At 41.4% G+C, this 12,107-nt stretch overlaps 1 protein-coding gene across 2 annotated transcripts in view; it reads left to right on the forward strand.

The window, feature by feature from the left end:
* The window catches only part of ralgapa2 (Ral GTPase activating protein catalytic subunit alpha 2), a 468,335-nt gene that overhangs the window by 104,878 nt on the left and 351,350 nt on the right, over nt 1-12,107 (forward strand). For both annotated transcript variants that reach the window (XM_070889893.1, XM_070889894.1), the window contains 2 exons: nt 7,310-7,438; nt 7,802-7,930. In XM_070889893.1, the coding sequence (XP_070745994.1) occupies nt 7,310-7,438; nt 7,802-7,930 (258 nt within the window). The remainder of the gene's footprint in view (nt 1-7,309; nt 7,439-7,801; nt 7,931-12,107) is intronic.

Here is a 12,107-nt window from a genome sequence, read left to right on the forward strand (position 1 = left end):
GGCATTGGTGAGGCCACACCTGGAGTATTGTGTACAGTTTTGGTCTCCTAACCTGAGGAAGGACATTCTTGCTATTGAGGGAGTGCAGCGAAGGTTCACCAGACTGATTCCCGGGATGGCGGGACTGACCTATCAAGAAAGACTGGATCAACTGGGCTTGTATTCACTGGAGTTCAGAAGAATGAGAGGGGACCTCATAGAAACATTTAAAATTCTGACGGGGTTAGACAGGTTAGATGCAGGAAGAATGTTCCCAATGTTGGGGAAGTCCAGAACCAGAGGTCACAGTCTAAGGATAAGGGATAAGCCATTTAGGACCGAGATGGAACTTCTTCACCCAGAGAGTGGTGAACCTGTGAGATTCTCTACCACAGAAAGTTGTTGAGGCCAATTCACTAAATATATTCAAAAAGGAGTTAGATGAGGTCCTTACTACTAGGGGGATCAAGGGGTATGGCGAGAAAGCAGGAATGGGGTACTGAAGTTGAATGTTCAGCCATGAACTCATTGAATGGCGGTGCAGGCTAGAAGGGCCGAATGGCCTACTCCTGCACCTATTTTCTATGTTTCTATGTTTTCTATGTAAAATCTGGGATTTCAGATGACTAGGAAATTGGGGTTGAACTGATAATTAACAAGGACATAGGTATTGATGGTGGATTTTTTGAGGAAGTAATGATGATCTTAGAAAGGGAAGGGGACAGTGCCTGAGCAGAGAGAACTATTTATGTCAACTATCAAGGGTGCTAGGAGAAGAAGTTGGTTCGTTAAAAATCTAAAAACCTGGGAATGGGATTGAGTGAGTAGGAGATAGGTCTCGTGGATGAGATGAGCTTAGATAGAGGATGCCAACAAATTAATAGTATTCTGAAGTTTGCCCGTTTCTAGGTTTTGATTATATAGTATATATAAAATGCTATATTTAATGGACAACGGTAGTATTTGAGCAGCAAAATGAACAATTAATTAAATTGAGGCATTAAGCTTATTCTGACTAGATGTTGAAATATATCTCTATTTTTGACTTTGCTTTTCTAATGGAAATTCAAGTAATATTTGCTTGAATTAAAGTATATGCTTTGATAGTTTTAGCATCTGAGTTATCTATTTTATCAATTGGTTTGGTAGTTTCTAAATCCAGGGTTATGGCAAATATTTCATGTTGGTAGGATGAAGCACCATTAGAACTAATAACATTGTCTCCAGTGCCTTTTATTAAAATCTGTGTTTTGGTTTGTATACGTAAGACGGTTAACTGCAAAATGGTTGATCATTTTGTTATGAACAGAATTAAAGTGTAGAGATTGTGTGTATTTTTGTCATTACCATTATGAAGATCCACAGACAACACTGGATAATAAGCTTATAAGCTTTTCAACATCTGAAGATACGACAGATGCAACTGTATGTGGAACAGTGTGTTTAATAATAAACCGTACTAGTGATGAGTCAGAACACAACAGCACTTTCCCCATCGCTTTCCCTAGAACCTTCCAGGTCTTGCCTTAATTACCCAACTTGCCCCTCTTGTCTCGCACCTCCCTTCTTTCCACCCCCCCCCCCCCAGGGGGGTAGCCACAACTTCACCCTCTTACCTCTGTGCCTCTGTCACACTGTGTCCCAACTTTGAAATGGTATCTTTTTTCCAGAAATACATACACGTAATCATGGTTGGTTGTTAATTAATCAAACAAACTGTGCTTTATGTATTTCACAGGTTCACTTTTCACTTTACTGAAATAAATGATGCACTACTGCAATACATAGACATTAACAGTAAGCAAAATCATTTTACAGATTATGTTCATCAACGGTCAATCATCCAGGAATGAAGGGATTGTCGCAGTAACAAAGTGCACTCACCAACTGCCTTTTGCTACCGCCATATGTTTTCACTGCTGCTTGCATTTCTGCAAGCACTGTGTACAAAGCATTCAATTAAAGTGATTCATTTACCAGGTAGCAAGCAGGCTGCTGCAGTTCGTATTTACTGAACTGTGCTTTAAAAGGGAAGAAAAACATGCCTGTATTTGAATTAGTTGATTTTTATGATCCTACTGATAAAGGGCAGATGTTCTCATCTTGCGGTTTTCCCATACAGATTGTGGCTTACAGATGAGTTGGAAGTTATATGGTAACAGGTTAGACTATCCATAGTAGTTGTGGAATATCTGTGTTTGCTAACGCTGCAGCATGTATCCCTTTTATGAACGCTCTTCCTGCCCTGATATTATTAGCATCTAAAGTACTAATTAAACTTGCTCTTTTTTTAAAAAAACAACTTCACTAAGCTGAAAAATTAACAGCGCTGTTACTGAAAAAGTAACTGCGTGATTTTTGGTCTACCACCTTTATTTTGATAGAGCTTTGATAACCACTTTCTGTAATTTGTTTGTAAAATTTTGCATTAGTTAGTCAGCTAACCCCAAGCATTTGCAATTTGGCAATTAAATTACCAACAACTAGGAAGAATAGTTTTACTCCAGGACAGCAATCATGCAAATTATATGAAGGCAGTAAAAGTTATATTCATTTCAAAGTGATAAAGATTTGAAAGTATTAGTACCGTTTAATCCTGCTTACAAAAGAAAGTCTGAATACACTGATGTCTCAGATCCTTAGCATTTATAATTGCTAAGTTATTTTTAAATGCAATACTATATTGTATGAAAATATGGTTAAACTGAATTGTGTGAAATTGATTTTTTTTTTGTGTTTTTTAATTCCCTATGGTAATCCACAAATTTAAATAATACTAATCATGGACCAAGTTTTGAAGTCTGTAAATGTTGTCAGACTCAGCTATGTCATGAGCCATTGGCTTTCTGCTCTGAAGCAAGTTCTGTATTTTGGAAGCCTTTGAAAACTGATTTGTGGAGGTAATCGGTGCTATCCCTACAAATATGTCTGCAGTGACTTCTTCAACAACGATGTGCACTTATCTAGCATCTTTAACGTAGTAAAATGTCCCAAGTCTCTTTACAGGAAGTATAATCAAAAATAGACACTGAGCTAAAGAAAGGAGACATTAGGACAGGTTCCCATAAGCTTAGTCAAAGAAGTCGGTTTTAAGTAGTGTCATAAAGGAGGAGAGAGAGGTGCAAGGAGGTTTGGGGAAGGAATTCCAGAACTTAGGGCTTAGACAGCAGAAGGTATGGCCGCCAATGGTTGGGCCAAGGAATTGGGGGATGCACAAAGGTTGGAGGGGTGCAGAGATCTTGGAGGATTGTAGGGCTGAAGGAGGTTACAGAGATAGGGAGGAGCAAGGCCGTGGAGGGATTAGAACACAAGGATAAGAATTTTAAAATTGAGGCGTGGTGGACTGGAAGCCAATGTTGGTCGGTGAACGGGACTTGGTGTGAATTAGGATTCACGTAGCAGGGATTTGGATGAGCTTGTGTTTGCCAGAGTGGAAGATGGGCGGCCAGTCAGGAGAGCATTGGAATAGTCGAGTTGAGATAACAAAAGCAGGGATGAGGATTTCATTAGCCGATGGGCTGAGGCAGAAGCAGAGATGGGCAATATTACGGAAGTAGAAGTAGGTGGTCTTTGGAAAGGATATGGGGTGGAACGTTCAGCTCCGGGTCAAAAAGGATGCCGAGGTTGCGAACAGTCTGGTTCAACCTAAAACAGTAAAGGAAATTGTCTATCTTCTGTAGCTATTTGGTAGCTTTTGAACATGGAAGACATCAGAACACATACGTTTTTTAAAAAAAAACCTCAAACCTGTTTAACAGCTCCTAATAAGCTGGCAACTCAAGAGAGGCTTTGATTATAAGCCTATATGACAGGAAAACACATAGTTAAATGGAATTTGCAATATGAGCTTTAGGTATTCACTTGTACTAGACCAAAAAAAAGTCCATGTAAATCTGAGGGGAGAAATCTAAATGTTGATTATACAAAAAATTTGTGATGTGTTTCTATTGGTCCTGGAAAATGGTGCCTGAATATTTTTAATTTTTACATTAAAAATACTGCGTTGCGTTTTATTTGAAGGACATTTGCACATCACAGTTGCTAGTGCAATGGCCACCACACGTTTAAAAAAAATCCATGCACCGGCACCTTCCACCCTTCAATATGTAGTTCGGGACCTGGAATATTAGGCCCTCATTGAAACACCTGTGAACTTTTTGGTATGGAAGCAAGTCATCCTCGATTTGAGGGACTGCCTATGATGATGATGATGACAATTGATAGATTTTTAATCTTCAAAATATTGCTTGGTTTTCTTCTTTTATATTTTCAACAAACCAACCAGGCCATCACTTATCCAAATGCTTTCTAAGTAGTTACTCCTCTCAACCCCATTTCACAGAGACACTGTACCCCCCATCCAGCTTCCCACTCTTTCATAGACATCATCTCCTCTTCCAACCCTCCTAGTTAATACTAGCACTCTTTCTTTCTCCCACGATTCAACCCATCCATTCTTCTCACAACCACCCCCATCCTATCATTCAGCCTGACACTCATCTCCCCAACTCCTTAATTCAACCTGGGACTGTTTTCCCTCTTCAACCCAGTTCAGCCTTGTACACTGTTTTTTCAAATTGGGGCTCTTTCTCTTTCACTCCTCCCCACCCCCAAGTCAACCTGGGAATTCACACCAGCACGCTTTTCTCCCCAGTTCCAGTTTGGCACTCTGTTAATGCTGACCCTTTCCTCCTTCCTATTCCACAGACTTGCGCACAAAATCCAGGCTGACACTGCACTGCAGTATTGAGAGATTGCTGCCCTGTTGGAGGTGCCTTCTTTCAAATGAGACGTTAAACCTCCAACAAGGCATCAATCTCTCAGTACTGCAGTTCCCTCTCGGAAAAACAGAATTTGATTGACTTGCTAAATCTATATATAGATAACTTTTCTCACCTAGTAATACAACGATAACGATGATCACCAATTATGTATTTTAATAAAACATTTTGTATATTTTATAAATTAAACTTGTACTTTAAACCATAATAAGTGTATCTCCTTACTAATATACCAGTTCTACATCACTAACCAGTGCAGATTTTTTTGCTGATAAAATGGTGTGAACAGGCAACATTGATTGTATTGCTCCCTTGCATCACTATTGAACGCGAGAAGGCAGTACTCCAGCATAGGTTCTCAAACACATCCACTAACCTCAAACTGGCTGTGAAATTGCCGAAGGAAAAGGAAGCTCTTTTCAAAAATAAAAAAGTGAATCATGTACAGCAGTCTTTTCTTATTTAAAAAGAACAAAATCAAATGTTCACTTGCTGTAGTCATAGTGTAGCTGTTGTGGAACATGAGCAATGCAAGACCACATCTTTTAAATTGTTTCAGGTTTGGTGCCAAGCTCAGAGTTTGTGCAAAATTAGCAATAGTACACCATAGAGCATCAGATATTCTTTGTGTATTTCTTAAAGACATATTATAGAAGTCTTATTTTTAAAACCAGTATTTTGTGTATCATGTTGTGTCTAATCTCAGTTGTGACTCTTGTCTTTGCATATTTATGCATACTTAAGAGGGTTCTAATTGAATTTGGAAAAAAGGCATTATTTTTCTAAAACTAATCTGTTTATACTGTACATTGGAAAATTGACCGAGCTTGGGTTTCTGATGGCCATTTTTAAAAGCGGCAAATGTCAACAGAAGTGAATTCCCATCTGTTCCTATATTGCTTAATGCCAGACATCCACCAACAATTATTCAGGACAATACATAGCTGTGTTCGTAATTACAGGTGTGATGTAAATGACATATTAATCAGCCTCTTAATCATACAGGTAGCTCTTTTGTTCTGCCCCACAGTCAGCATTTGTTTTGTACTTGTTTTATTAGTAGAATCCATCTGCTGTCGCTGAGGAATGTTTAGTTTTGAAATCTAATAACTGAAATGATTCAACCCTGTTTAAAAATTAACCGTCAGGAAGGTATTCAGATGCCAACTGCCAAAAGGAATGCAAAAGAAAGCCTAATCATATTTGTGAATGATAACTAAAACCTGAGAATAGAGGCTTTCAAAATGAAATTGAGTATTGTATTTTTAAAGAGTATAGTTTATTTAATTTCATACAACATTTTCAAACTAGGCCTCATAGTGTCTCAATGTTTTCTGTTAAAATGGTGGCTCTTACAAAAGTCAGAATCTGGCAAAATACATTTTTCTTTAATTGCAAATATTTGCTAACTATTAAACAGAAGAATATTAATCACTAGTATTTAGTGATTATTGTTGATTTAGTTAATGAAATGTTCCCCAGGGTTTGGTACTAGGACCTCTGTTTTTCTTGATATATATTAATAACTTGGGTGTACAGGACAGAATTTAAAAATTTGCAGATGAGTCAAAACTTGGAGGTATAGTGAACAGTGAGGAGGATAGTGATAGACTTCAAGAGGACATAGACAAGCTGGTGGAATGAGCAGACATGTGGCAGGTGAATTTTAAGTGATACACTTTGGTAGGAAGAATGAGGAGAACCAATATAAAATAAAGGGGATGCAGGAAGAGAGACCTGGGGTATATGCATAAATCATTGAAGTTGGCAGGGCAGGTTGAGAAAGCTGTTAAAAAAGCAAATGGGATCCTGGGCTTTATAAATAACGATATGGGGTACAAAGCAAGGAAGTTATGATGAGCCTTTTATAAAACACTGGTTCACCTTCAACTGGGTACCGCACTTTAGGAATGATAAGAAGGCCTTGGAGAGGGTGCAGAAAAGATTTACAAGAACGGTTCCAGGGATATGAGAGTTTAGTTATGTGGATGGAGAAACTGGGGTTGTTCTCCTTGGAGGAGAGAAGGTTGAGAGGAGAGTTGATAGTGGTGTTCGAAATCATGAGGGGTCTAGACAGAGTAGATAGAAACTGTTCCCATTGGTGAAAGGGCTGAGAACCAGAGGACACACATTTAAGGTGATTGGCAGAAGAACTAAAGGGGACACAAGGAAACATTTTTTTTAATGCAGCGGGTGGTTATGATCTGGAATGCACTGCCTGAAAGGATGATGGAGACGGATTTAATCCTGGCTTTCAAAAGGAATTAGATAAGTACCTGAAGGAAAAAAATTGCAGGGCTACGGGGAAAGGGCAGGGGAGTGGGACTAGCTGACGTGCTCTTAGCGAGCTGGCACAGGCTCAACTGATCGAATGGCCTCCTTCTGTGCTGTAACCATTCTATGATTATACAACATAACACAGTGCATCAAGATCTATTTTAAATTTTGGTACCTTACATAGTTTTTTTCTCTCTTTAAAAAAAATATTATGTATGTGAGGTAACCTCAGTCTATTTTTCTGATAAACCTATTTCTTTTACTAAAACTAGGATGTGCTGAACATACTTACAAAGCATTGTTCACCTCGCTTCTTCTTACTTGGTTTACCTGGTTTCACCATGATGGTAGGAGATTTCATCACAGTTGCCACCCAGGTCCTCAACTCAGACATGCTGGATGTGAGTATGACCATGTTTTCTGAGGGGACTGAACAACACTTAACAAGGTTTGGATTTCTCCACTCAAACAGGTGTTTGCTTATTAGTGCAATGTGAGACAGATTGCTCAGGGCAGATACCATGGCAGCAAATGTGTGAGTTGCAGGGTGACACTGGAGTAGCATAAAGGTGTTTCATCAAAAGACTAGAATGAAAAACCATATTGTCTCTCTAATACTGCTGTACCTCTTGCACACACAAAACAGAAGCTGTTTATGAATCTTATTAGCTTTAGATTTCTAAATATAATTATACTAAAGCCTGAATATTATTTAAAAGTGTTCGCCTGGCTTGTATAAAAATATCCTTTTGTACATTGCATAGGCACCACGTTGTGAAGCACAGATTCTTCTTGGATCCCTGGTCTGTTTTCCTAATCTGTACCAACAGATGTCGCTGCTACAGCCAATTACTGGTGCTACTGACATCATCACAGGAAATGAAGATATCAAGGTAATGCAGGTTAACTGGCTGGAACAGAGGGAAAATTGTTGAGCCAAAAATTTTGACTACAATCTTAATTAGTGTTACAGACAAATTAATTTATGTTACTGTGACGTAATAGGCACTTACTCTTAGACTTGTATTTAAATCTTGTCTGATCCTTGCTTTTATTTAAAAGTTACATTTTTTTAACTTTCTGTACAGCATTAGAAAAAAATCACTGACTGAGGAACAACCTCCCCATTTTAACTTACACAGTAAAGTATTATATGTAGAATATCACTGTGTCTGCAGCCTTGATACAGTTGACCGCACCTCCAATGCCTCTCTGTTATCCAGCTGGATACAACTACCCTCGCCTGGTTCCATTCCTATCTATCTAGTTGTCGCCAGAGAATCTCCTGCAATGGCTTCTGTACCTGCTCTCACACCGTTGGGTGTCCCCCAAGCATCTGTCCTTGGTCCCCTCCTGTTTCTCATTGGCCTGCTGTCCCTTGGTGACATCATCTGAAAACATGTCAGATCCTACATGTACGCTGACGACACCCAGCTCTACCTCGCCACAACCTCTCTCGACCCTCCACTGCCTCTGATTTGTCACCCTGCTTGTCCAGTAAATGAGTAGAAATTTCTTCCAATGAAATATTGGGAAGACCAAAGCCGTGTTCTTCGGTCCCCGCGACAAACTTTGTTTCCTAGCCATGGATTGCATGCTGAACCAGTCTGTTCGCAATCTTGCCATCCTAGTTGACCCTGTGTTGAGCTTCCGACCCCATATTCTCTCTCACCACCTCCATAATATTACTCATCTCCGCCCTGCCTCAGCTCATGCTGTTGAAGCCCTCCTCATCCATGTTACCTCCAGACTCAACTATTCCAACACTCTCCTGGCCAGCCTCCCACCTCCCACCTCCCACCTTCCACCCTCCATACAATTGAGCTCATCCAAAACTCTGCCGTATCCTTGCTCACTGTCCCACATTGGCTCCGGGTGCAGCAATGCCTCAAATTTCAATTCTCATCGTTGTGATCCAAACCTTCCATGACCTTACCCCTCCCTATCTCTGTAATCTCCTTCAGACTCAAAACCTCCCGAGATGTCTGCACTCCTCAAATTTTGCCCTCTTGCGCATCTTTGATTATAACTGCTCAACCATTGGTGGCTGTGCCTTCAGCTGCCAAGGCCCTAAGCTCTGAAACTTTTTCGCTAAGCCGCACGGCCTCTCCACCTCTCTTTCCTCCTTTAAGACGCTCCTTAAAACCTACCTCTTTGACCAAGCTTTGAGTCATCTACTGTAATTTCTTCTTATGTGGCTCGGCATCAAATTTATTTGTTTTGTCTTCTAACACTGCTGTGAAGTGCCTTGGGACATTTTACTACATTGAAGGTGCTATATAACTGGAAGTTGATAATGTTGTAGTAGGATTATGCACTGATTGGGAAACCAGTAACAATGCAGGAGACCAGCAGATTGGTGTTGGAGTCAAGGGACTACCACAATATTCTTGCTGTGCCAGGCTTAAAAAACATTGATCCTGTGCCTTACCAGCAACAAATAAGTGAGAATGAGAGATCAGAAGAGGAGGGCGCTGCTGGGAACAAAATCTCCATATATGGAAATATCAAAGTTTTGTTAAACCCTGTGGAGTTCAATAATATAGAGACTCCACTGTAGAATTGACATTAAGGACTGTAAAAATTTAATAACATCTTCCTCTTACCTCTGCTAAAACAAATTTGCTCAGTTCTGGAACCATCCAATCGTGAACTCCTTTGCAGAATCAGGATGTTACAAGTTTAGGGTTTGCCTTAAACTTTCTCTCGGGTACTTTCACTCCTGTAAGTGGTCTAAGGGTCTTGTGTTTAGTGTTGTGCCTGTAATTCCAAGTATCTACCTATACATTAGCGAAACTCTGGCATAATGATAGGCCCCTCTTCTGATCTGAGCTGGATATTGTGTGTGTCACAAGTTGCCATCGCTTGTGCTTCTCCAATCTTGTTGCAAGCAGACTGAAAAACACTTGGTAAGATACGAATCGTTAAGCTGCTTTATTTCATAGATAACATACATTGAATAACAGTCAAACCAGATTCCACTTGCTTAGCTTAATCTCATTTCTCTCCTCGAAAACAGGGTAAAAATAGTAAGCCATATGCTCTGTTCTTTTTGTGGGCTGACTTTTTGGTATTACTTTTCTTTCAGACTACTAATTTTAAAAACTGACCTGCATTGTTCAACTCCCATCTCCAGGCCAAGATATTTGTCTCACATATGCTCTGTTCAAATCTTCATTGCCCATTCTCCCCTTATGACTCCTCAGCTAGTGGTAAGCTGAGTTACTGACTTCCTCTCCATAGTGATTCGCCAGTAGGATTCTCAGTAAAACCTGGTTCCTTTCCTCCCTCCTTGAGGTGTGAGTTTAAAGAGGATATCTGCTGTTCTTGAGTTGAAGGGGGACTGGCAAGGACAAAGGGCCTGAGATGAGACAATTGACACTTATTGGCTGCGATAGGGTGGGTGGGGGGAGTTATGTTCGAGGAAACCCAAACGCAGTCGAGTTTTAACACCACTGCGAGCGTGTTTTTTCAAAAAACGATTCCCTGCCCGGAAGCCATCTTGATTGTCAGACTTTGTTACCTGTTGGGAGGGAAATGTTCCAGAAAAGACCACAGCCCATGATCGAGTAAGTTTCATGGTTGTCAGGGTGTAGAGACCTTGGGGGAAGAGGGTGGGTAGAGCTTGGGGGAAGAGGGTTTTTGTGAGGATGGGAACTGGGAAGGCTGGGGGGAGGTCGGAGATTGCGGGTGGGAATAGGGGAGTTGGGGGAGAATTGGAGATCGCAGGCAGGTCAAGGGGCGATGGGGGAGGGTCAGTGATGAGAGACCAATGGGGGGAAAATGCATGGAACTGGGGGTGTCAGATAGATCACAGGGGGATTTACAGGTAAGCTTGTTGGGCTTGGAGGAAACAAATCTGCTCCTCCAAGCAGTGCTGTAAAGTCACTTAACCTCATCGCTCCAGCCCTTCCCTTTTATCTGCTGGGTTTCTCGAGGCCCGGAAAACCCGACCCACTGGTTAAAAATATAAACCTTGTTAAAATAAAGGCATGCAGCCTCCTTGCAAGATTTCAATGTCCGACCCACTTCCTGAGAGAAGATTGGTTGCTGGGATTTTCCTTACCTTGCCGGGTCTGTGGCGGGCGAAGTCGGTGGCAGGTCGTGTCCCCGTTGCTGGCTCCATCCCACTGCCTAAAAGGAACTTGCGTTGCTGGGGGCTTGTTAAGCCCACCCAGGACATTTCCCGATCCAATTAAAGGAACCGGGTCTGGTGACGCCATTCATGACACGTCATCAGCCGGTTTCCTTAAAGGGTCCATGGCCAACCTTGTTTTGACATTTTTTCTGTTAGTGTTCTGCAGCATTGAAGTGCTGCAAACACTGACAGGCACTGTACAGAGGTGCAGGGCTGCACCCAAGTTCTCTCATGACTCCCTTCATCTGCTTATGGAGGGAGTTACAGCACGCGGGGAGGTCCTCTTCCCTTTCCATGGGCGGAAGAGACCTCCCCAGGAGATCAATACAGCCTGGTTGCACATGGCAGAGGAGGCCACAAGCAGGGATGTCATCAGGAGGACCTGGGTGCAGTGGCGCAAACGTTGCAATGATCTAATTAGATCACGAAACATTAGTACAAAGCCACACTCACCACCTTCCCCCTCTGCGTCTCATCACATCCGCATCAATCTGCCTTCCCTACGCTACTCCTGCATATCCTTACTCACACTAACTTACCTTGCACCTCACCATCCGTCTCTCTATCAACATTATTACATCCACATCTCACTAGACGCCCCTCACACTCACCCTCATCCTAGTGCAATCATACCAACTAACAACACACAAGGGTAGCCACTTGGGTCTTTTATCCAATATTCATGTAAAGTTTCTGTTATTGTGCTGTGAAACATTGAAGCCTTTATTTTCAACACTTCTTGGACAGATTTGTGTGCACTTTTGAAAATGGCTTAGTGAGTTAAAGTGAATGGTGAGACATAACGGAACCCCCCCCCCCCCCCCCCCCCCAAGCAATGGTGGTGAGTGTAAAAGGAATGGCGTGGACATTGTCGGGATGCTTTATGGTGTTGGTGTGGGGTGGTGCCAACATGGCACATGTGGCATCCAGGG

This window comes from Pristiophorus japonicus, chromosome 9 (genome assembly GCF_044704955.1).
Source record: "Pristiophorus japonicus isolate sPriJap1 chromosome 9, sPriJap1.hap1, whole genome shotgun sequence".
Taxonomy (NCBI): domain Eukaryota; kingdom Metazoa; phylum Chordata; class Chondrichthyes; family Pristiophoridae; genus Pristiophorus; species Pristiophorus japonicus.